Raw genomic sequence first — 26,226 nt, forward strand, 5'->3', positions numbered from 1 at the left:
AACATTCCTAGAGAATGTTCCGTGCATGATTGAGAAGAAGTGTATTCTGCTGCCATTGGATGGAATGTCTGTATATGTCTACTAAGTCCATTTGGTCTAAATATTGGTTCAAGTCCAATATTTCCCTGTTGATTTTCTGTCTGGATGATCTACCCACTGTTGAAAGTGGGGTACTTAAGTCCCTAACTATTAATTTATTGCTGTCTGTCTCCCTTCAGATCTGTTAGTATTTGCTTAATATATTAAGATGCTCTGATGTTGAGTGTACATATATTACAACTGTTATATCTTCTTGATGAATTGACCCCATTTTCATTATATAATGACCTTCTTTGTCTCTTTTTAGCAATTTTGGCTTAAAATCTAATTTTTCTGATATAAGTATAGCTATCCCTGCTCTCTTTTGGTTTCCATTTAGATGGAATAACTTTTTCCATCCCTTCACTTTCAATCTATGTGTGTCTTTAAAGCTGAAGTGAGTGTCTTCTTATAGCCAGCATATAGTTGGGTCTTGTTTTTTCATACATCCAGCCATTCTATGTCTTTTGGTTGGAGAAGTCAATATATTTACATTTAGACTAGTTATTGACAGGTAAGGATTTACTAATGCCAACTTACTGTTTTCTGGTTGTTTTGTCTCTTGTTCCTTTCTTCCTCTCGTGTAGCCTTCCTTTGTGAATTGGTGATTTTCTGTAGTGGTATGCTCTGATTTCCTTCTCTTTATCTATTGTGAATCTACTCTAGGTTTTTGCTTTCTAGTTCCTATGAGGCGTATATAAAACATCTTGCAAGTTTTACTCTCCCCCTTTTATGTTTTTAATGTCATAATTTTTATATTGTGTATTCATTAATAAATTGTACTAGTTATAGTTATTTTAATACTCTCATCCTTTAACCTTTATACTAAGAGTTAGATGGTTAACACACCACCATAATACAGTATTAGAGTATTATGAATCTGACTATATATTTACATTTACCAGGGTTGTATATTTTCATATGTTTTCCTGTTACTAATTAGCAGCCTTTCATTTCAATTTGAAGAACTCCTTTCAGAATTTCTTGTAAGGCAGCTCTAATGAACATGAATTCCCTCAGCTTTTGTCTGGGAAAATATTTCTCCTTCATTTCTGAAGGATAACTTTGCTGATTATGCACTTTCTTATGTCTGAGAAATGTTTTTCATTGCTCAGTGTATAGCTATATTCAATAACTGTATCTATATTATAAATGAAATCTAAAATAGCAAAAAATAAAAAATTTATGTATATAATTTTATTTGCATTAAAAGAGTAGATTCTATGATGTAACAGAATATTTTCCTCATGATTTTATGCTTTAAAACCTAAATAAGAAATTAAAATCGGTCTACTTAATGCATTAATGTCTGAAACTTAAACTTTGGCAGTAATATTTAGTTTTCAGATCCAGAACATTTCCCAAAAGGATTCTAAAGCACAGACAAAGAGACAATGATTCTGCTGTCACAGATGTTATCTATTTTGTGTTAAATATAAGTATTCATAGCACTGCTCACATCCAATATTTTTTTACTGCCAATACAGTTCTTCATCCTTCTACACTTCAGATAGCTTCCTACTACTCTGATAGGTCTTACTTTAAAGAAAAAGCCACACAAAGCCTCATCTGCATAACTACAATATATGATCTAAAAATTAGTCCAGTGGGCAGGACTGTACAAACAATTTCTGACAAAGGAAAAAGAGGAAGAGAGATGTGATAGCATCATACTTGATGTAACTTTTATATTTGCTCTTGTAATATAATTTCAGCGTAGGTGCTCTATTAGGTTCCACAGAATAGTCCTTTAACACAGTAGGAGTACTTTTGTGATGTCGACCTAACCCAGGGTGATGACAGATGGAAAAATTACTGGGTCAGATGAATTTAATTTTAATTTTCTTTAAATTTAATTTTCTGTCACCCACAATAAATATTCCAAATTTTCAAGTATAACTTTCTGTTTAGACATCTGTAAACTGTTATGAAGGAAGATAGTTAAAAACTTCAGAAGAAAAATGTTCCTTTTAAATATTTCTATGCTTACTTTTACACTCATTATTAGAGTAAAATATTTTTAATTAAGGTAGTTTCAAATCATTAATTAATTATATAACAGAATTGTGATAAAGATTATTTCACAGAGGCTCTTAAAATATAATTGAACAATTTTAGAACATATGAATGTATGCAGCTTGATGGAAAGACTAGTATACTATCCAAGAACTATTAATTTTTTTGTGAGAAGAGATAATCTGACATCTAAGGCAATATACTTACTCTTTGGACTAGCCTGTTACTCCTTGAGACTAACATCTATAGTCTTTGAGTGTTCATTACAATGATGTGAAAATGAAAAGAATTGTTATTATCCTGGAAACTATTATAATCAAAGCAGTAAGAAAACTTTTTAGGATAATTTTCATTTCCTTAATTGTATCTCTCAATAAAAACATGCTTAAAGATTACCTACAGAAGAGTTTAAGGAATCAAGATAATTCAAAAGCAAAAGGAAATTGTTCATTGTGATTTAAAAAACTTTACCTACCTTTGTGGAATATAGAACATATGTTGTGGAGGTGGTTTATATAGGATTCCTTCATACACAGGCCAGAGCCCACTTAAAATTCTGAAGAGAGAACTTTTCCCACAACCATTGGGACCAGTTATCAAAAGATGCATTCCTTCTTCTACCTAAGGTAAGAAATAAAATTAGAAATTACAATATGTAAAAATGGTTTCATTTGGCAGCATTTAAAAGGGATTTTTTTTTAAACTTTCAAACACATGATAACCTAGGATGGGCAAGGAATCAAAGAAAAATATATCGGGATTGAGACCATCAAATTTGGCTTTTGACTATGCTCTGATGCTAAAAGCATCATAAAATAATCCAATTCCAAAGAAATGGATCTTCTTCGAATGAGCACTGACTTCCCAAAATTTTCATTGAGGTCTTGCCATCACATACTACACAAATACGTAGGAACATAACCACGTGGAAATAAGAAATTGTAAAATTTTAATTTAAATTAAAATAGATTAAATTTATTTTATTTATATTAATATTTGATTAAATTTACTTCAATTAAGATACAACTTTGTTGTATTTGTAAGTTGGAGTTCTACGAGTCAGCTGGGTTGTTTAATTCAGTAGTCTGAAATGTTACAGAAATCACAAAAACCCATAATGAGAGACATAAAATGATTCTAATTTTGGTTTATTCACAGATGGAGAAAATACATTTATGAAATTAAGACAGAGACAAGCAAGAAGACTGTAATTTAGTCTTATGTCTAGGGATGAATTAAGTTATTTATCAATTGTTGATTGGATGATTCTCTTAGAATCTTTCAGCTTATTTATCATTTAAATTTAAACAGTTATATTTTATGACTTCTTATTCCACCTAATAGGATCAGGAAGTTGGCAATGTGCTATTTAAAAGGTATTGTAAGGGTCAAGAAAAAGGAACATTATTTAAAAATCTGATTTACTTCTAAGAACAAATGATATTTTATAATCAGTGACTAAAAAATGAATATAGTATGAAAGTACAAGAGGCAGAAATTTACAGTATGTCTGTATATTTAGCTTTGTACAGTATAGATACAAATATCTAAGGTCCATGATGTAGAATACATTATGTTGAAAACTCAAAGGTGAAAGAGCATTACATTACTTGTATTATGTCACTATAAGGAACCATATCCATGTATATCCATTACTCATTTGCTGTGTATAACATAAGCTAAAATCTTTTTGCTGAAAGAAGGTGGTAGGGAGAGGAAGGGAGGAAGGGAAGGAAAAAAAGGTTGATATGAAGGTTAGATACAAGAACTAAGAATGTATGTAATAAATAAATGTAAAGCAAAAATGGTTCAGATTTATATTCTGAGTAATTAGTCATTTCCTCAGCAAACATTGATTGAATATCTAAATGTGCTTGACATTCTTCTAGGCACAGAAGATACAGTGCTGCTCAAGACAAAGTCCCTGTTCTTGTGGAGCTTACATTTCAATGGCAAAGACAGCAATAAACACATGAACAAAAAATTAACTAGTCATAAATGCTATTATGATAGCAAAAAAGGAAGATGTGTTAGGGAAAGATGGTGGCATCGTGAGGTTGGCAGGGGAAAGGGGCTTCTTTTGATTAGGTGGTCAGGAAAGTCCTCTTTGAGGAGATACCATTTTGCTTTAGCCTGGTGACAAGAAGCAACAAGTAAGATCTGGTGGAAGAGCATTCCAGGCAATAAAGATAGCTACCACAAGGACATAAGACAGGAGCAAGCTTGAGTCTATAAAATCTGATCACAGATATTTTTTTCTCCCTAATTGTAGGCAAACTGAAATGCCATTTTGATACAGTAAAATTTAAAAAAAATCCTGGGAAGAACCCAGAAAGGGTTTTGTGATTTGCTCTGCTCTTTCAGTAGAGAGAGGATTAAGAAAGTGTAATTCTGTAGAAGCATAAACACTTTTCAAATGATTTTTTAAAGGTATGTGCCATGGCAAAAGGTATATAAACAAAATATTTAATAGGGTCATTCTCTACTAGGAATTCTCAGAAATTTAACACATTTTGAGTCGTAATAGAAGACTTTTCTACGTTCATATTATTTTTTATCATAAGTTTTCTGATGTTTAGTAAACAGTGAGTGTGAGGCAAAAGAATTCCCACATTTACTGAAATTTTCTTCTCCAAATGGTTTTTTAATTCCAAAAGGTTAACATAAGAACAAGAATGTTTTCCTCTAGAAACCTGTTTATTTATCAATCCATGCAGAGGAAACAAAATTTTCTATTATACTTTGGGGACCTGAGACTTTAAATAAAACTCCCTGTCTGACTCAGAAATAAATAATTATCATAAAAGTATACTATATTAACATATACCTTTGTAGAACCTCAAAATTTATGACACTTTCACTAGATTAAGTATTTTAAAATTCATTTTATATAAAAATATACTGATCTCTGAATTTTTTCACAGAAAGAGTGTTATGTGTCCACAATAATGTATTTAGTTAGTAGGTGGCAGAATTCAAGACTCTCCCTCTATTTAATAAATGGAGCAACAAGAATTGATATTATGAAACCTAACCTGATGAAAAACCTCTATACAAAGTCATACATTATAAATTGCTAAAGTATTAGCAAATAGTTAAATATCCCATGTAGGCCTCTTCAAAGGCTTTATTTTAAATCTACTTAAGATTATGATGCATCATTAGCACCTTAGTGCTACTTTATAGGTCCATAAATGGAAAAATAGATCCCAACCAAATTGTAGTTAAAACACAATTTCTCTTACGTTTATTAACACAGAATTTCTCCCTGTTCAGTACTTCTCATCCTCTTCCAGCAGGCTTATGCACTTTCAAATACATCTTTAATAATTAAACCTAGACTAAGGTCCATATTAAAATCATTAAATGCACATATATGGTCATGTTTCTAATTCTGTTCTCAAGTCCAATCATGTCATTGTTTGAAGTAAGCACAGATCACTACACTTGTCAGCAAATTATTTTGTACTTGAATTCCAAAATGTGTGTTTGAATTTTACAATACTTTAAATCAGGGTCTCAGATTTATTAGCTATTTTTTTTACCTTAGTTTTTGTAATCAAGACAGAGTATTAAATAACAAATAACTATTATTCTCAACGGAATTAAAAGCTAAATTCCAATTCATGAATCTTCTGATCATTTTTTCCTAATAGAAGATGTGATTATTGAAAATATAAATTAAATTTAGAGAATGTAAACTTGCTGATGACCTCTTCTCTCATATTTTAGTAAATATATAACAATATAGGCTTGTATTTTTTGAGTAACTCCTATAAGGAAAAAAAATAAAATGTATTTCCAGATATTAATTTCTGAAGAAATTTCCTATTGTTCCCAAAAGTTACTTTGTATAGGCTCTCAGTGTACTCTAATTTTGATTTTCAACCAGGCCATAAAGCAGTAGAAATCAAATTTTTCTTTCTCTCTGCTTTCTGAGGAAGTAACTGCATCTGTAATTGAGCCTCTATGCATACCTTTCTTGATTTCCCCTCCTTTCCATATGCTCCTCCAAGTATTTAATATAAGGTACATGAATTCTGAGTTGTTTTGTATTATTGTGTTGGCAACAATCAGAAGATTCTTGAATATCATCTTACTTTGAAGTTTAGCTTGGAAGCCACCACTTCTCCCGTTGGTGTAATTATGGGAACATTTTCACAAATAATTCCATGATCCACATCAATAACTTTTCCTATAAGTTAAGGAAGAGTTTAAGTTTCAAAAGCTATCATGTGTTATTGCTAATTAAATAACTTAAAGTATAATGTAGCATAACAGATAAATTCACTATAAAGATAATTCACATTAATGAATCATAGAAATAAATGTAAATATAGATATCTATATCTAAAGCAAAGTCTAATGTAAATCTGCACATTTTGACATATCTATTTGGAAAATCTCAGAAATATTATTTTACTATAATATGATGTTAATATCATAATGAGAGCAAAGCTAAACTCTATCTGGTATAACCCAGCCACACTGTTTATAACTACTTATTTCTCTAAATTAAACTTTCCTATAGAAAAAAAACACAGTTGCAAAAAGGAAATTAAGACATAGAACTATAATTTTTAAAACTATAATAACCAAACCAAATGATAGAATGATGGAGAACAATATGACATTAGCTCTAATTCTGTTATTTGAATTTTAAATGCAAACAATTCATTCTGCCATATGTGCAGTTTCTAAAAATAATTCTAGACATTTTGTCCTAAATAAAAGTAGCATAATATTTCTTATGGTAATATTAGTCACTACTCCTCAAAATGCAGCACTGACTTTAGGAATAACTGTTTAAATAACTAAATGTTGGTTCCTTACATCTGTTCAAAGCTATCTTCTAAAAAACTTTGGTTCTGTTGATAAACATTTAAATATAGAAAAAATACAAAAACATATGAGTTTAATACCTTTGATTTCCAGTGTCTCACTGAGGGGTAATTCTACGTTAGCTCCACTCTTGCTATGGTTTTCAGACTCTTGCAAGACAGCAGTTCTCTTATAAATGCCTCTTTTTACTTCATCAAAGACCCAAAACATGTTGTATACTCGAGCAGTATAGCCTGCTAATTCAGTTATCTAAAACCAACATAGGGAGAAAAAATAGTATACTCGAGACAGACTTTTAAACAAATATGCAATCATATAAGCTTCTTGATTTAATGTTAAAGATCCTATTTTATTATACCTGAAAAGTAGATAGTACATCTGATAACTAAAACCAGTAACACTAAAAAACTTACCAAGAAAGCAGCATAGCAAGCCAACAGCTTAAGTTTGATTGGAATTAAAAAAACACATAAAAATTATTCATTCAAGTCAGGGTTCAAAGTGAAATGTAAAGACTTCAGAATATTAGTGAGACTTAAAAATCTTTCAAACAATTTTCTGATTTGGCCCCTGTTTGCATGAAAATTTGATTTCCAGAAATTAGAAGTTTTGTGAAAAGCTTAAATCCATTCAGTGAAATAATGATTCTTTATTTTGATATCTTTTTTTCAATTAAAAATAGAAGATTTTAAATAGAAGAAAAATGCATATTTTTCTTATTATGAAATGACATTTCTGAGTCAAACTGATTGTCACAATTCCTAAGTTTGGACAGAGAAAATACCCCTGCAGGTGGATACCAATATTGGGCGTGAGCTCAGTGAAAAGCTTTAAATCCTTTTCAGTCCAAATCCCACAAAATTCAGTTTCTTTTCAAGCCAAACATGATTTATATGCCCAAAGAAAAATATTAAATATGACTTTTTTTCTAGATGAGATTATAAGATGAGATAAATCTCTGCTTTAGTTCAAAGGCTCAATAGAGTGGTATCTTGCTCCTATTCTGCCAGTTGTCCAATTTAGGTTGAATCTCTGCTGCTTTTCTATTAAAAGAACACCTTGTTATCAAGGTGACTCATCTGAAAGATGACTCATGTCCTGTCAAGACCATCTTTCTCAGTGAAAAGGAAGCAACAAAAACCATTCTCTTACAGAACTGTTTAGTAGGAAATTGGTATCAATAAGCAAGGCATGTCACTAATAAATGTCTCTTAAACAATAAACTATGGACTAATACATTACCAACACTGTGTAAGATTTTTGTGTGTGCAAAACTTAAACAGTGAATGAGCAGGTATTATTGTTAAAAGCCTTCTACCACATGTCTCTACTGTGTGAGAGGTCTATAATTAGATTAGTATTTCATTTCTATATATTAATGTTATAGCTATTATATAGGATAATTTCTAAAATGTTATCTAGAAGAATCTCTTGAGTTCCCAAGTAGAGGAAAACAGAACTAAGGATTAACAAAATATGGATCCAAAAGAAACCTAAGTAAATATAGTTTGCATTAAAAAAATCCGAAACAAATGTGGAGGTCAATTAAAGAAAGGCAGGAGGCATTGAGTTAGTAGACCAGGATGCAGGGATGAATGGGCAAAGAGTGTCAAAAAAAAAAAAATGAGAATGTGACTGTGGACAAATTACTTTGGGATATAAGACAAGGGGGTTTGTCTAAAAAGAAACCTTGTTCCCTCTAGAGCTAGTGGAGAATCCATGATGCTTTCATGTGCTTTCACAGGAGTAATAAGATTCTTTAGAAGTGAAAGTTCTATGATTCAATGCACATACAGGCAAAATAAAACAAAATGCAATCATTTCTTGTGTTGGAGACAATCTAGAAAAAAGAACTGATATTCTCTCTGTGACTTAGATAGCAAAGTGTTTGAATGTGAGATATATAAAATTTTGATTTCTCATTTAATTTTAATAATAAGTAATTTATTAGCTGAAAAAGCTATCCCCAAAACTGTGTCTCCAGATTATCAAAATTACTATTTGAAAAAAAAGTTTTAATTGAGTTGTCTTGCTTTGTGGCCCTAAACAACTGGTTTTACCTTTTAAAAAAAAAAACCAATTCAATAAATCAGTTGTTAAATGAGATTGAAAAGTTTTGTCAGCAAATCACAAACTTTGCAACTATTTAATATAATTTATTCAAGGATAATTTAATAGGTAGCTAAATTTATAATGATGCTCTGGCAATTTATATTGATGCAAAAGCCACAAGAGTAATTAATAGTGAGAATGACTGTCCATGGGAATATTATTTAATATCTGAATTGAATAAAGTGATTTTTAATATTAACCCTGTGCTATCTGTAGGTCTTATTACCATTCTCTCAGCAAATATTTACTGACCATATACAATGTTCCAAGCATTAAAATAGATATTAGGAATGTAAAGATGAATAAGATAGTTCCTGCTTTCCACTCAGGGTCTTATGCAAAAGATAGACAATTATAATGTGGTAAAGCACCAGATGTACTATGAACACAGAGAAGGAAGACCCAGACTCTGCAGGGAAGTCAGAAAGAAAGTGGAATCACAAGATGGTTTTTTATACGTGGTTGGTAAGGCTTGACTTGTCCTGAAGTATAAGTAAAAGTTTGCAAGGTATATAAGTAATATTATTGGCTAACACTTATTAAAGTGCTTATGATCACAACAACTCAACAAAGTCATCACTATCATTATCCCCATTTTACAGATCAAGAAACAGACACAAACAGGTCAAGTTCATATAATTTGTAAATACTGGAGCAAGAATTTAAATTTAGGCACTCTGGCTCCAAAATCCATACCAAAGGGCCTGTTAGTAAAATTTAAGAGCAAATATGTCGTACTATAGACAGGAAAAGGAGTTGACAATTGAGAGTATAAAAATTGAAAGGTATTAGCAGCAATAGACTTGGGAGTTATTGTCCTTTATCTTGATTATACTCTTAGCAAATTTTGGTAGAGAAAAGATGTTTCCAAAATAATAAACATATGTGGTAATTTACATTTTTGCGTGATTTTCATATATCTTATTTTAATCAAATTGATAACAAGAAATGCAAGTACCTCTTTGTATGAAGACATAATCCTTTCAATAGCATCAGCTCCAGAGGCCAATAAATTTCGAGCAGTGGTAAACGCTTCTGTCCGCTCACTAACCATAGCTTGCTTTCGATCATCCTCTAAATCTAAAAGCAAATTACAAAACTGTGGAATTTTTTAAGTAACTAAGTGTTTTGTTTTGTACTATGAGACTGTGACTAAAACAACCGTATGAAAACTTTTCATTAGTATCAGCAATTTCCTAGGAATTAATGAATTATTTAAAAAATAGTGTTTGTACCAGATTTTATTTAAATTTTCCTTTGTCTTATTATTTTTCTAGAAGGAGAGTTAGAAGAATTAAATCTATAAGAATTAAGACTATTTTCATTTAGCATTCTTTCAACCCTTACCAAAGTCAACGTCCTGCCCTTATTAGAGCTAGGTAATAAAATACTACTGATTCAGTCAATAAAATACCATTAACTAGAATCTAAGCAAATATTTCTAGTGTGATTTCTTTAATAGAAATGCAAAGTAGCTGACCCTCATACTAGCTCTGTCTACCTGTTTCAATTTTCACCCTACAGTTTAGCAACACCCCAACCATGCAATATTCTGCTTATTCTCTGGTATTTGCATATATAATATTTTCTGACCTTAATATACTTTCTTTTTTGCCAAGCTCTTTCTTAAAGAGTTAGCTCTTTAGTACAGGTTTCCCTGGAAACCCTTGTCTGGCTTTTCCAGTGGACTATAAGTTCTTTAAGGGGCAAGACTGTATTTTATTCATTATTCCTAGTACTCATCAGAGTGTCTAGAACACAGTACTCCTTACTGTGTATTGAATGGATGGATGGATAGATAGATAAATATCCTAAATTGCTGTCAATGCAGAATTATGGTTAAGAGCCAGAAGTCAGACTAGGTTAGAGTCCAGACTCTACTACTTATTGGCAAGTAGTAAGGTTAGTAGAGCAAGCCACTAATCTTCTCCATGCTACTTTCTCATGTGTAAATGAGGGAAATAATAGTACTATCTCAAACAATTCTATCTCAGAGGGTTGTTGTGAGATTTAAAGGGGAAATACAAACAAAGTGTTAGCCTAATCCATGGTTTATAATAATTGTTCTTAAATGTTAGGTGTTATTATTTTCTCTAAGTGTTATTGTTATTATTGCATATCTACTCCATTTAGTATTATTCTTCAAAATTATTCTCTCCAGGTCATTACTTTAATCTTGGCATCAATTTGATTCTCTATCCGGTATTTCTATGGACTATCACCAAAATTCTAAATTGAAAGCTGCAAATTAATGAAGAAATTAGAATAATATAAATAGCCATGGGCCCACTTTGCTATTTATTTTGCTTGGATTTATCTCAGTGAAAAGGGTTTTTTTTTTTTCTCCATGACATGCAAATATTTAACATGTGCCCTGCTATAACTACCAGATACTTTCACCTTTACTTGCTCATAGACAGCTCAGCTGAGTTTGAAAGGGATCCATGCATAATATAAGGTAAAATTCACTCAGCAGATATTTACTGAACAGCTGGATTTACAAGAAATTAGGCAAGGTGTTACCGGATATGCAAGGATTAAATGTAATTTTCAGATTCTTTCCTTAGGAAGCTTACAGTTTGATAGGAGAAAGAAGACAAGTTCCCAAATAACAATGCAGGGCAGCCTATGAGGAGAGTTAATATGACACATTTGAAGGATGCAAAAATAATTTCTTGCTGCAAGAGACAAGAAATGCTTCATGGAGGAGTAGACTGAGAGTGAGGCCTTGAAGACTGCATACAATTTTAAAAGATCACAAGTACAGCATAAGCAATGTCTCAAAGAAGGGAAATTTCAAGCAATGCCAATTGAATAATAACCTGGTCAAGTTACAGTATGGGTTGGTGTTAAGCACTGATTTTACTCAAGTATCAGAAAAACCATGAGTTCATGGGGACCTCCTAGCTCGAGAGTTAAGTACTGCTCCAGAGAACTATCTTTAGTTCCCTTGAAGTTAGTCTGTTTCCTTGAAGAATGAAAAAAGAAAGGCTTTGAGTGTTAGTATAAGTGATGAGAGAAAGACCTGAATGGCTAAATAGGCTGGGAACAGAATGTAGATATTCTTAAACACATTTAAATGTGTGAAAAATTTAGATAGCCACAAAAAATTAACAAAGGATTCTCAGCAAGCTACCAAAATGGTGATTGCGGTATCAGTTAAAGTGCTAAGAATAGTTTTGGCTCAGAGAATCTGGCTGATGATCTAAAATAATTATGGGATTTTATGAATTTGGGTTAAAAGGGGTTTGAATAATAGCTTTCACTGATAGCCTCTGTTAAGAAGAAATAACACTGATCATAAGCAAGAAGAACTACAATACTGCAGCTTGCGAAACAAAAACCACATTCACAGAAAGACAGACAAAATGAAAAGGCAGAGGACCATGTACCAGATGAAGGAACAAGATAAAACCCCAGAAAAACAACTAAATGAAGTGGAGATAGGCAACCTACCAGAAAAAGAATTCAGAATAATGACAGTGAAGATGATCCAGGACCTTGGAAAAGAATGGAGGCAAAGATCGAGAAGATACAAGAAATGTTTAACAAAGACCTAGAAGAATTAAAGAACAAACACCTAGAAGAACTAAAGAACAAACAAACAGAGATGAATAGTACAATAACTTAAATGAAAAATACACTAGAAGGAATCAATAGCAGAATAACTGAGGCAGAAGAATGGATAAGTGACCTGGAAGACAGAATGCTGAAATTAACTGCCACGGAACAGAAAAAAGAAAAAAGAATGGAAAGAAATGAAGACAACCTAAGAGACCTCTGGGACAACATTAAACGCAACAACAGTCGCATTATAGGGGTACCAGAAGGAGAAGACAGAGAGAAAGGACCCAAGAAAATATTTGAAGAGATTATAGTTGAAAACTTCCCTAACATGGAAAAGGAAATAGCCACCCGAGTCCAGGAAGCATAGACAGTCTCAGTCAGGAAAACCCCAAGGAGAAAAACGCTGAACACATAGTCACCAAATTGAAAAAAATTAAAGACAAAGAAAAATTATTAAAAGCTACAAGGGAAAAATGACAACTAACATACAAGGGAACTCCCATAAGGTTAACAGCTGATTTCTCAGCAGAAACTCTCCAAGCCAGAAGGGAGTAGCATGATGTATTTAAAGTAATGAAAGGGAAGAACCTACAACCAAGACTACTCTACCTGGCAAGGATCTCATTCAGATTTGACAGAGAAAGCAAAAGCTTTACAGACACGCAAAAGCTAAGAGAATTCAGCACCACCAAACCAGCTCTACAACAAATGCTAAAGAAACTTCTCTAAGCAGAAAACACAAGAGAAGAAAAGGACCTACAAAAACACACCCAAAATAATTAAGAAAATGGTAATAGGAACATACATATTGATAATTACCTTAAATGAGAATGGATTAAAGTTCCAACCAAAAGACACAGGCTCACTGAATGGATACAAAAACAAGACCCATATATATGCTGTCTACAAGAGACCGACTTCAGACCTAGGGACACATACAGATGGAAAGTGAGGGGATGCAAAAAGATAGTCCATGCAAATAGTAATCAAAAGAAAGTTGGAGTACCTATGCTCATATCAGATAAAATAGACTTTAAAATAGTGTTACAAGAGACAAGGAAGGACACTACATAATGATCAAGGGATCAAACCAAGAAGAAGATAAAACAATTATAAATATATATGCACCCAAAACAGGAGCACTTCAATACATAAGGCAAATGCTAATGACTATAATAGAGGAAATCAACAGTAACACAATAATAGTGGGGGACTTTAACACCTTACTTACACCAAAGGACAGATCATCCAAAATGAAAATAAATAAGGAAACAGAAGCTTTAAATGACACAATAGACCAGATAGCTTTAATTGATATTTATAGGACATTCCATCCAAAAACAGCAGATTACACTTTCTTCTCAAGTGCACACAGAACATTCTCAAGGATAGATCACACTTTGGGTCACAAATCAAGCCTTGGTAAATCTAAGAAATTTGAAATCATATCAAGCATCTTTTCTGACCACAATGCTATGAGATTAGAAATGAATTACAGGGAAAAAAAACGTAAAAAACACAAACACAAGGAGGCCAAACCATATGTTACTAAATGACAAAGAGATCACTGAAGAAATCAAAGAGGAAATCAAAAATTACCTAGAGACAAATTACAACTTCCCTAAGAGGGAAGTTTATAGCAATACAAGACTACCTCAGGAAACAAGAACAATCTCAAATAAACAATCTAACTTTACACCTAAGGAACTAGAGAAAGAACAAACAAAACCCAAAGTTAGTAGAAGGAAAGAAATCATAAAGATCAGATCAGAAATAAATGAAATAGAAACAAAGAAAACAATAGCAAAGATCAATAAAACTAAAAGCTGGTTCTTTGAGAAGATAAACACACTTGATAAATCTTTAGCCAGACTCATCAAGAAAAAGAGGGAGAGGACTCAAATCAATAAAATTAAAAATGTAAAAGGAGAAGTTACAACGGACACTGCAGAAATACAAAGCATCCTAAGAGACTACTACAAGCAACTCTATGCCAATAAAATGGACAACCTGGAAGAAATGGACAAACTCCTAGAAAGGTATAACCTTCCAAGACTGAACCAGGAAGGAAAAGAAAATATGAACAGATCAATCACAAGTAATGAAATTGAAACTATGATTACAAATCTTCCAACAAACAAAAGTCCAGGACCCGATGGCTTCACAGGTGAATTCTATCAAACATTTAGAGAAGAGGTAACACCCATGCTTCTCAAACTCTTCCAAAAATTGCAGAGGAAGGAACACTCCCAAACTCACTCTATGAGGCCACAATCACCCTGATACCAAAACCAGACAAAGACACTACAATAAAAGAAAATTACAGACCAATATCACTGATGAACATAGATGCAAATATCCTCAACAAAATACTATCAAACAGAATAGAAAAACACATTAAAAGGATCATACACCATGATCAAGTGGGATTTATCCCAGGAATGCAAGGATTCTTAAATATACACAAATCAATCAATGTGATACACCATATTAACAAACTGAAGAATAAACACCATATGATCATTTCAATAGATGCAGAAAATGCTTTTGACATAATTCAACACCCATTTATGATAAAAACTCTACAGAAAGTGGGCTGAGAGGGAACCTACCTCAACATAACAAAGGCCGTATATGACAAACCCAGAGCAAACATCATTCTCAATGGTGAAAAACTGAAAGCATTTCCACTAAGATCTGGAAAAAGACAAGGATGTCCACTATTATTCAACATAGTTTTGGAAGTCCTAGCCACAGCAATCAGAGAAGAAAAAGAAATAAAAGAAATACAAATTGGAAAAGAAGAAGTAAAACTGTCACTGTTTGCAGATGACATGATACTATACATAGAGAATCGTAAAGATGCCACCAGAAAACTACTAGAGCTAATCAATAAATTTGGTAAAGTTTCAGGATACAAAATTAACACACAGAAATCTCTTGCATTCTTACACACTAACAATGAAAGATCAGAAAGAGAAATTAAGGAAACAATCCCATTCACCATTGCAACAAAAAGAATAAAATACCTGGGAATAAACCTACCTAAGGAGTTAAAGATCTGTACTCAGAAAACTATAAAACATTGATGAAACAAATCAAAGTGGACATATATACACTACCAAATGTAAAATAGCTAGTGGGAAGCAGCCGCATAGCACAGGGAGATCAGTTCGGTGCTTTGTGACCACCTACAGGGGTGGGATAGGGAGGGTGGGAAGTAGACATAGAGGGAGGAGATATGGGGACATATGTATATGTATAGCTGATTCACTGTGTTATAAAGCAGAAACTAACACACCATTGTAAAGCAATTATACTCTAATAAAGGTGTTAAAAAAAAAAAGATGACACAAACAGATGGAGAGATATACCATGTTCTTGGACTGGAAGACTCAATATCGTGAAAATGACTATAGTACCCAAAGCAACCTACAGATTCAATGCAATCCCTATCAAATTACCAGTGGCATTTTTCACAGAACTAGAACAAAAAATTTCACAATTTGTATGGAAACACAAAAGATCCCCAATAGTGAAAGCAATCTTGAGAAAGAAAAACAGAGCTGGAGGAATCAGGCTCCCTGACTTCAGACTATACTACAAAGCTACAGTAATCAAGACAGTATGGTACTGGCACAAAAACAGAAATATAGATCAGAAAAGGATAGAAAGCCCAGAGATAAACCCATGCACATATGGTCAACTAATCTATGACAAAGGAGGCAAGGATATACAATGGAGAAAAGACTGTCTCTTTAATAAGTGGTGCTGGGAAAACTGGACAGCTACATGTAAAAGAATGAAACTAGAACACCTCCTAACACCATACACAGAAATAAAGTCAAAATGGATTAAAGACCTAAATGTAAAGCCAGACGCTAGAGAACTCTTAGAGGAAAACATAGGAAGAACACTCTTTGACATAAATCACAGCAGGATCTTTTTTGACCCACCACGTAGAGTAATGGAAAAAACCCAAAAATAAACAAGTGAGACCTACTGAAACTTAAAAGCTTTTGCAAAGAAAAGGAAACTATAAACAAGACAAAAAGACAACCCTCAGAATGGGAGAATATATTTGCAAACAAATCAATGGACAAAGGATTAATCTCCAAAATATATAAACAGCTCATGCAGCTCAATATTAAAAAGAGAAACAACACAATCAAAAAGTGGGCAGAAGACCTAAACAGACATTTCTCTAAAGAAGACATACAGATGGCCAAGAGGCACATGAAAAGCTGCTCAACATCACTAATTATTAGAGAAATGCAAATCAAAACTACAATGAGGTATCAACCTCACACTGGTTAGAATGGCCATCGTCAAAAAATCCAAACGATAAATGCTGGAGTGGGTGTTGAGAAAAGGGGACCGGCTTGCACTGTTGGTGGGAACGTAAATTGATACAGCCACTATGGAGAACAGTATGGAGGTTCCTTAAAAAACTAAAACTAGAACTACCATACGATCCAGCAATCCCACTGCTGGGCATATACCCAGAAAAAACCATAATTCAAAAAGACACATGCACCCCAGTGTTCATTGCAGCACTCTTTACAATAGCCAGGTCATGGAAGCAACCTAAATGCCCATTGATAGATGAATGAATAAAGAAGATGTGGTACACATATACAATGGAATGTTACTCAGCCACAAAAGGAACGAAAATGGGTCATTTGTAGAGACATGGATGAACCTAGAGACTGTCATACACAGTGAAGCAAGTCAAAAAGAGAAAAACAAATATCGTCTATTAATGTATGTATGTGGAATCTAGAAAAATGGTACAGACGAACCGGTTTGCAAGGAAGAAATAGACACAGGTGTAGAGAACAAACTTATGGGCACCATGGGGGGAAAGCCCAGGGGTTGTGGTGGGATGAATTCGGAGATTGGGATTGACATATATACACTAATATGTAGAAAACAGATAACTAATAAGAACCTGCTGTATAAAAATAAATAAATAAAATAAAATTTAAAAAAAGAAATAACACTAGCACAGATGGACTGGTGTTCTGTATGGCATGGTAACTTCTATGTTGCTTTGGCAGATTATTATCTACTGCGCTTTCTCCATGCTTTTAAAATTATGAATTTGTAACAAAATTACAAATAGCTCTGGAAAGACTTCATTTGACTTATTCTACTGGTTTTTCTTTGGCAGGTAGTTTGAGAACAGTGCAAGAGTATTTTGTCATGCACACATTAGCAAATAACTTCTATGACAAGGCAAGATTCCTTAGTGTCAGAGATATAAATTCATGACCTAAAGCACTCGCCTATTTTGTATCCTAGGTAAACACATTTCATTTTCCTCACCAAATATTTAAAATATTTTTTCAAAAGTTCCACATTTAAGGATTTAATAGTTAACATATCTGCTCATTTTACTGCTAGTTTTCATCACTGCTAATAATAAGTATGTATTGAAACATAGTCACATCCGTTGCTATTTCACTGAAAAGATGAGAAAGAATTTTATAACTCAGGTTTAAGTCTATTAATTTTTAAAAGTTAAAAAAAGTAGGCTATTCTTTTGTACTTTTATCCTTTGCTTTTATAATCTGAGTTTATTTAATTTCATTTACATGTTACCTTTGTCATCTTGACAAATCTTAGCAAAAACTATAGCCTTACTCTACTTCATACCATATATAAATATCAACTCTAAATAGATTGATGATATCAATGTGAAATGAAAAACCAATAAATTTCTAAAAGATAAAATTGGAGAGTATCTTTATGACCTTGGGTTAGACAAATGTTTCTTAAACAGGACATAAAGCCATTAACCACAAAGAAAATGATTGATAAATTGAACTATATTAAAATGATAACTTCTCTTGGACACTGTTAAGAGACTGAAAAAGGAAGAATCAAGTGGGAAAAGATATTTGAGATTTTTTGTGTGTGTGTCTGACAAAAGACTTATTACAGAATACACAACAGCTCTCACAAATCAATTAGAAAAAAAAGATAAGCTAATTTAAAATTAATCAAAAAAATTATCAGCACTTCATAAGAACAGCTATCCAAATGGCCAATAATTGAATAAAAAGTGCTTAATCTCATTAGCCATCAAAGAAATGAAAACTAAGACCACAGTAAAGTACCACTATACACTCACCATATGCCTAAGATGAAAAATGCCTAAACGAAAAAGACTGACGCCAAACATTGACAAAGATGTGGAGCGACTAGAATGCTCATGCGTACTATACGATACTATTTATAGAAGATTCAAAAACCAGCAAATATTAATGAATGGTCAGTAAAATAATTATCTTTGCTGTGGCATGGCAAGGGCAGGAGTAAGTGGAGTTGGGGTGGGGGGCTAATGATGAGGATAGGACTGGGAAGGGGTATGGAGGCTTCTGGGATGAAGGTAAGGTTCTATTTCTTCTGAGTTGTAATTATGTATATGTCTTAACTTGCTGACAATTGGTTGAGTGGTGCACTAATGATTGTGTCTTGTTCACATATGTGTTATACTTTAAAAATCATAACTACATATATGCATAGCTACTTACAGCTAAAAGTATGTCTTTGATATATATTGATAATTACTGTTATTGGTCGACAGGAGAGTAATCATATCTAAACTGACCTATAATATAACATTTTATTTGAATAATTTGACATTGGAATATGAGACATACTAATGCAGCAGGAGCTATGGATCTAATCTTGTTGCAGGTACATTTTGAGAATACAAACATCACCCATGTTACTAGGGTGATGGGTAGAATATAGTTCTATTCCTAAGAACAGTATCACTCAGTTGCTACTTCTGATGTGCCACCTCACACTAGCAGATTACCAACACTGGCAGTGCCAGTGGCTTAGCTGCTCTCTTCCCTACTCGTTAGGTGTCTGTAATAAGGTCTGGCGGGAGAGACCTATAAGTAGCTTTCCCTGGCCTTGCCCAGAACTGCTCTTGATATAAAGAGAAGAAAAGTGGAAGTGGCCTATAACATTAAACAACTGAGATTATAGCTCCCAAGTAACTATTTTCTTCACATAATTTCAGTCTTTCTCTTAATACGAAGCAAATAATGGGGTAATGTCCTCTATAAAGATAATAGAGATGATACAAAATTAACCATTTCAATACCTTTTTCAACCATTTGGTCCCATGATTACTTGGTCTCAAATAAGTTAAGTCCCTTATAGAATAAGTTCCAATACAGCTAATATAGAGGCAGCATAGTGAAGGGAAAAAAAGCAATGCACAAGGAATTACATAATGTCTTCTATCCTTAGTGCTTCCACTAACCATTTGTGTGACCTTAGGCAGACCTGGGGCTGCAGACTAGATCACCTGTAAGCTCCTCTTCTGACGTGAAAATGACATGATACCATATGCAGTTTTGTAATGTGAACTTGAATATAAATATTCAAACAAATATTCAAACAATTTATGTAGGCTATTCCTCCTATTTGCATCTTTACCTCCAACTTCCTAATCACTTTCAAATGCCTTGGTCTTTTAACAATAATCAGGCCAGCAAACATCTATTGAGCATTTCCTATGATGCAGGCATTGCTCTAAATTCTACACATGGGATCTTCCTTAATCTTCATAACAACCCTGCTATAATTTCCCCCATCTTGGAAATGGGGAAACTGAAGTACAAAAAGGTTAAATGATTTGTCCAAAGTCACAGCCCAGTAAGCAAAAGAGTCAGCATTTGAACCCAGGCAATCTGATACCAGAGCCCACATAGTAAGAATGTAATAAATATTAACCGTTGCTTCCACCTAAATTCTTACTATTTGCCATGGACTGTTTCAAGGCACATTAAATACATTATTTATAATTTCATAACAATTCTGTAAAATTCTGTAAAATATATACATTCCTATAGTATATATAGGAATATATATTCCTATAGTTAAGAAAGGAAAACTGAGGCATATAAAGTTTCTGTAACTTTCTTAAGGATGGATAACTACTAACTAGCAGAGTCAAGATTTGAACAGTGGCCTGTTTCTTCCTTTACTCTTCTCTTTCTTTCCTCTTTTCTGCTTTTTCTCCCTTTTCTCTTTGCCATCCCTCTCTTACTCATCCATTTCTTTCCATCTATTTTTGCATTAAAATATGTACTATCATGTGCTTAATTTATCTCTAATGTAAGAGACAACTCAGGGCGTAAGTATAAATTAAGATTGAAGACTAGATTAGGATAGATAGTATTTAATTCCAAGACCTAAAGCCTCAAAGATAATATCATTATCTAAAAAAAAAATCAATTATTTTGTCTGAGTAAAATGATAACTTAATGTTTTCATGTGGTATGTCATCATCATCACAGTAACCTTAGAAATTACAGAAGATATTGAAGCATACTCTCTTAATATTATCATATGAATTCATTTTATTCTTCTATGAAATTCTTATATTGCTTTTCTTTTTATAAAATTTTCTTTTGAAAAGAAGCTTTAAGAATTATTTTGTTTCACTTGCATCAATGTGATTATTAGCACAATTTCAATCTAAAATTTTAATGCTGTTTCTTTAATTTACTATTGTATTTTCAAGATTTGTAGGATTTATTTTTAAATATCTTATTACATCACCTACAGAAGATTGTTAGATTGTTTGCATACATTGTTTACTTCTTACTGGTCTCTGTGGGGTTAATTTGTCACCATTAATAGCTGCATTTTCTCTGTTCTATGTTGAATACTCCAGGGTTTTCTAATAAGACCAGTTCTTCCAAAGACTAACAGAACAACACCATAATTTTGTCATTGGGGTAGTTTCTAATATACATTATACATGAAACTTTTAAAATATCCATAAACTGATGGATAGATATTCACTATGAATATCTGACAATTTTGTTAAATTTCTTAGTAAAACTAATCTTAAGACCATACATTTTTGTCTTTTTTTTCTCTAATACCCTTTTGAAAAAGCAATTTATTTTATTTCATTATGAAAGGATTAAATCTAAAAATACTAACAATGCCTTTTTCAATAGAAGCTTTTTAAAATGATTAAAACGAATTTTGAAAACATTAAATAAACAGATAAAATTCAGTTTTCCTAGTGGTCTAAATACACTATTAGACAGTTGAGCTGCAGAGTACATTTGGTATATGTATAGCACTTACCACAAGGGATTGACAAATCCTACTTTGCCAAAATGAACAATTTTAGGTTAAGAATGACTCAAATTTGACAGGTGTTTTTGTGAGAATTGGTAAAGCATTAAAGCACTGTTTTAAATATTAAAGCATATGGTAATTTTTTACTTTTTATTGGATGACTTCAAACAAATAACTATTAATACTTAATTCTACACCAAAAATAACCGTAAAATAGTGTGAATTCTGTTACATTTTTCTTAGTGTTGCCTTTTGTTTTCTAGGCAATAATTGTCACCATGTCAATGTTCTTGATACATGCTCTTGATACATTATTCTACTAAATCCTCACCACCCCACTCTGAAGTAGCCTTTCTGATTCTCATTTTACAGATGAGGAAACTGAGATTTAGACAGTTTAATTAACATGACTAAAAGGACACAGACAGAAAGAGGGAAAGCAGAGTTGAGCAAAGCTCTGTCTCACCACAAAGCCCATGTTTTTGTCTAGCTCCTTCAACACTAAGACCAATTTTGGTCAAGTCGTTTTTAAAGAGGAGGGGGAATATTTTACTTCGGAAAAAGAGAGGAAAATGCTGCTTCTTTTAATTAATCCCCCTCTGTCCTGCCAATTAAGACCCAAACTCCCATCTCAAGTATTACATAACATTTTAATATTGTCCTCCTTGTCTTTATCTTTCTTAGTTGTTCCAAAGGATGAAAAATGTTGATAAAAAAAAACCACTGGGACAGTGATAGGATAGAATTAGACACCTGCAACTTTACAACCCCTATCCTCACAATACCACCAAATAGGAGGTTTTCTATATTACCTACAAGTAGAGGAGACCTTGTTCCATGGCATGAAGCTCTCCCTGAAACAGTATTATTAATTGTCTAATGTAGTCAACCAACTATTCAAATCACAAATCAGGGCAGATCTAGTTATAGAATATTTATAGACTAAATGCATGCTATGTGCAGAACTGAAATTTACAACACATGGGGAGACTTTCTATTATACTCTTTTTGAAGGTATTAATTTGTGTTGAGTTGAACTGTAAACTAGAGAATCATTCTATATTAGGCAGTATAATTAAAATTGCTCACGATCAACTCCCAAAAACACTACATCAGAGATTTCTGAAATATCACAGAACTGGAAAGGTCTTTTGAGTCACTTCTTTCATACTGCTGGTCTTATTACTGGATGTTGCAAAGTCTGCCATTGTTTCTGACCATTAAGGACTACAGAATGATGGCTACACAATTCACTGACATAACTCCAGCAGTGACACCTTAAAGAGAAATAATCAGAAACATATATTTAATATTAAGCATAAATGCCATTACCACCATCTGCAAAGCCAGTTGCAGTGATAATAGGTAGAGCCACCATAATTAGTCCACTGCTGCTCCAAACATACTTCATCAAGAACTGCTCTATCATGATGTACCACAAACGTTTGGATAAAATGAGGTTCATCTGATTTGCTAAAGCTTTGTAACTTTTCTGGAGTTGCTTCATTTCTACCTATGGAGAGAAAAAGAGATAAGAATTAACCTAGTATGAACTATAAAAATAAATAACGTATGCTTGAGAACTTTCTTTAAAGATAATTACATATTATTTTGTTTTACTTAGTATACTATTATCTGTGATTCTAACAATCAGTAAATACAGATTAATGTCAGAATTAGTCATTATTTAGTTGTAATCACACCTGTATTATTTTTTAAATGTCTGATATTCAGTAAATATAATGTTAAATATACATATATACAAGTGATTTATACTTATGTTTTCAAATTTATATGTATAAGATGTTAAAATTAAATGATATTCCGTAAGACATGAATAAACAGAACCTTATCCTTTTTGATTACAGCAAAAATATCTGAAAATAAACACATGACATGTATATGTGTAATTAGACTCCACTTTTGAACTAACTCAATTTACTAGGTTTTGTCTTAAATGCAAGAAGCCTACCACATGCTATAATTTATATCACTGAGCTCAGTGATTCAAGAATGACATAAATATGATTACTACAACATATTAAGCCAATTTTCAAGTGGGAATAGAAGTCCTAAATTTGCTTTAAATTTTCTTTTTCAGATTGGTACTACTATAAAATTTCTTTTTTTGTTGTTATTGATGACGTTTCAAAATTAAATAATTCTGCTTCGTAATTATAATACCATTTCAACTTTAGAATAACTTACTATTTCATTTGCCAAGTCATTTGTATTACGATTTCAGATGCATCACCTTAAAAAGTCTTTAATGTACTGCAAGTTTATGTAATCAGGTTAACTATTTAAGGGACCTGTTTAATGTTGAAAATCTTTAATATTTAAAAATAACATTCTGGAACTCCTTTTTTCCTCTTCATCTCTAATCTTAGCTTTTCCCTCTAAGCTAGACAAAATTTTATTTCACTACCTTTTTTTATTTGTGTCAAAATATGGTACTGAACATTAAGAGTAATGGAAATGCCATTTGTAAGCCACTCTCCTGCACTTCTTAGAACTGAGGAACTCCATCATGGACCAGGCATGCAAAATTGTCACACCTGTCTTTCATACGAAAGCACTTTTTTTTCCCTTGAAAAACAAACAAACAAACAATGCCATCCTAAATTTTCCATCTCAGTGGAAGTATGTTTACTTAGTTTCCAAACATATATTTTCTTCAATGTTCTAGGACCATCTACTTAGGATTTCAGTTTTAAGAAAATGCTTTAGAGATAATTCTGAGCATATTTGGATAACTGAGACTAAGTAGACTTTTTTAGAATGCTGAAAATGTTATTTTCATGAAACTTTAGAAAAGTTTGCACTCTACATATAATTCTTTAACAGCTTGTGATTAAAAAGGGTAATGAAGCATATATTTTAATACAGGTTTGAATGTCATAAGAATCTAAAACCCTAAAGAAGTGGGTCCATCAACAGTACAACAGATGGTATCTAGCACTGCAGTGGCAGCTTGAACAGTCTCACATTTCACCCGTCACCTTAATTTCTTTCTTACCTTATGTCCTCTGTAGAAGGCAATTTCTTCAACATTGGCTATAATTCTGGAGTGCACATACCGCAAATAGCCTTTCCTATGAGCTTCTTCAGCCACCAATTTACCAAATTTGGGAGAGCAGGCTTTTAACACTTTAGCAGTGGCATATACCACAAGGCCTGCTAAAAGGGTGGGCCCAATTGGGCTTGCTCCTCTGGATGTAGCAGTCTTGATGAGTGTATAGGAAGTCAGGATTACATCTAAAATAGGTTTGGTCAGATTGGAATACAAGTGAGCCACAGACTGAGAGAACATCATAATATCCTCAGTAAGAGACTGGTCAGGGTTTGCCAGCCTCCCATCCATATTGATCACCTTATAATAAGTCTGATTTGTAAAATAGGTTTCATAGGCATGGTCGACTAGGCGAGTTCTGAAGGCCAAGGCCAATTTGCCCTCTAGGTACCTTATTGCACTGTTGACAAAGGTGGCAGGGATGGCTATCATAAGCCACTTGATTAATTTGATGATGAAAGTCCGAGGCTTCTTTTCCACAATGCTTTTCACGATTTTTCCATCCAAACCAGCTACATAGATAGACAGAAAGGTTCTTGAGATTAGAGCTACTGAGTGGAGGCAGAGCCATCCTGTCTCAGTGGTCACAAGTTTTGGGAAGAGAATTTTCCGAAGTTCTAGTAGCTGTTTGAAAAAATCTGCATTCACTCCAGGCGAAGGTTTTTTACAAGTGGCCTCGGTGCAATGCAGTATTTCTCTGTTCTCTGCAGCCGGGTAAGCTTCTTTTTTCTTCCAGTGGCCAGATTGCTTTAAACGCTTGCCAATGATGGGACAGAGGGTTTTCAGAGCATAGGCTGCAGCCACCACGCAGGCAGCCCTTTTAGCAGTCCTCGATCTGGTCCATTTCACTCGATCAGCTGCTGCATTTAGCATATGTATCATTTTCCCAGTTACCCAAACCGGCTTCAGAAAGAATTGGTTTTAAAAGATCATGCTCCCCGGGAATCCCAAGCAAATGTTTCAGGAAGTTCTACAGCGTTCCATACTCTGCAGCGTTTCTCCTCTTCTGTTTTTTGTTTTTATTTTTTAAGATTTTGTTGTGTGACATGCAGCACAGCACAGACTCCACTGCGTCTACTGGGGATGATTCCCTCAGAAGCTCAAGCTGCACCAAGCAGCCCCAAGCTCCTCCCTCTCAGGCCCCTCATTGGCTGTAGGGGCGACGGGACCCCTGGAATCCTCGCTGCTTTCCTTTGAACCTTGAAAATGAAGAGAGAGCAAAACGAATTACATCCTTAAACAGTTCAGAGAGTTAAATGTCTATTTTTGGAGAGGTCGAATCAGGGCAGCTGCTGGCGACAAAACCTGCCCTAGCGACTGAGCATGCTCAGCGTCACTTAGAAACCCACAGAAGTTTCAGAAAATACATCACTTCTCTAAGGTTTTAGTAGATACCACAGAGGAAGAGCAAAAAG

General features: G+C 33.3%; 1 protein-coding gene across 4 annotated transcripts in view; it reads right to left on the reverse strand.

Annotated features, from left to right (window-relative positions):
• The window catches only part of ABCD2 (ATP binding cassette subfamily D member 2), an 87,293-nt gene extending 61,600 nt beyond the window's left edge, over positions 1-25,693 (reverse strand). For 2 of the 4 annotated variants that reach the window (XM_068561063.1, XM_068561062.1), the window contains exons 1-6: positions 24,758-25,693; positions 23,071-23,251; positions 10,007-10,122; positions 7,017-7,185; positions 6,195-6,289; positions 2,570-2,715 (exon numbers count right to left, since the gene is read on the reverse strand). In XM_068561063.1, the coding sequence (XP_068417164.1) occupies positions 2,570-2,715; positions 6,195-6,289; positions 7,017-7,185; positions 10,007-10,122; positions 23,071-23,251; positions 24,758-25,693 (1,643 nt within the window). Of the gene's footprint in view, positions 1-2,569; positions 2,716-6,194; positions 6,290-7,016; positions 7,186-10,006; positions 10,129-23,070; positions 23,252-24,757 lie in introns of all 4 variants that reach the window. The other 2 variants (XM_068561061.1, XM_068561064.1) reach the window with 2 other exon arrangements.
• Positions 25,694-26,226: the final 533 nt, after the last annotated feature.

This window comes from Eschrichtius robustus, chromosome 13, assembly GCF_028021215.1.
Source record: "Eschrichtius robustus isolate mEscRob2 chromosome 13, mEscRob2.pri, whole genome shotgun sequence".
NCBI lineage: Eukaryota > Metazoa > Chordata > Mammalia > Artiodactyla > Eschrichtiidae > Eschrichtius > Eschrichtius robustus.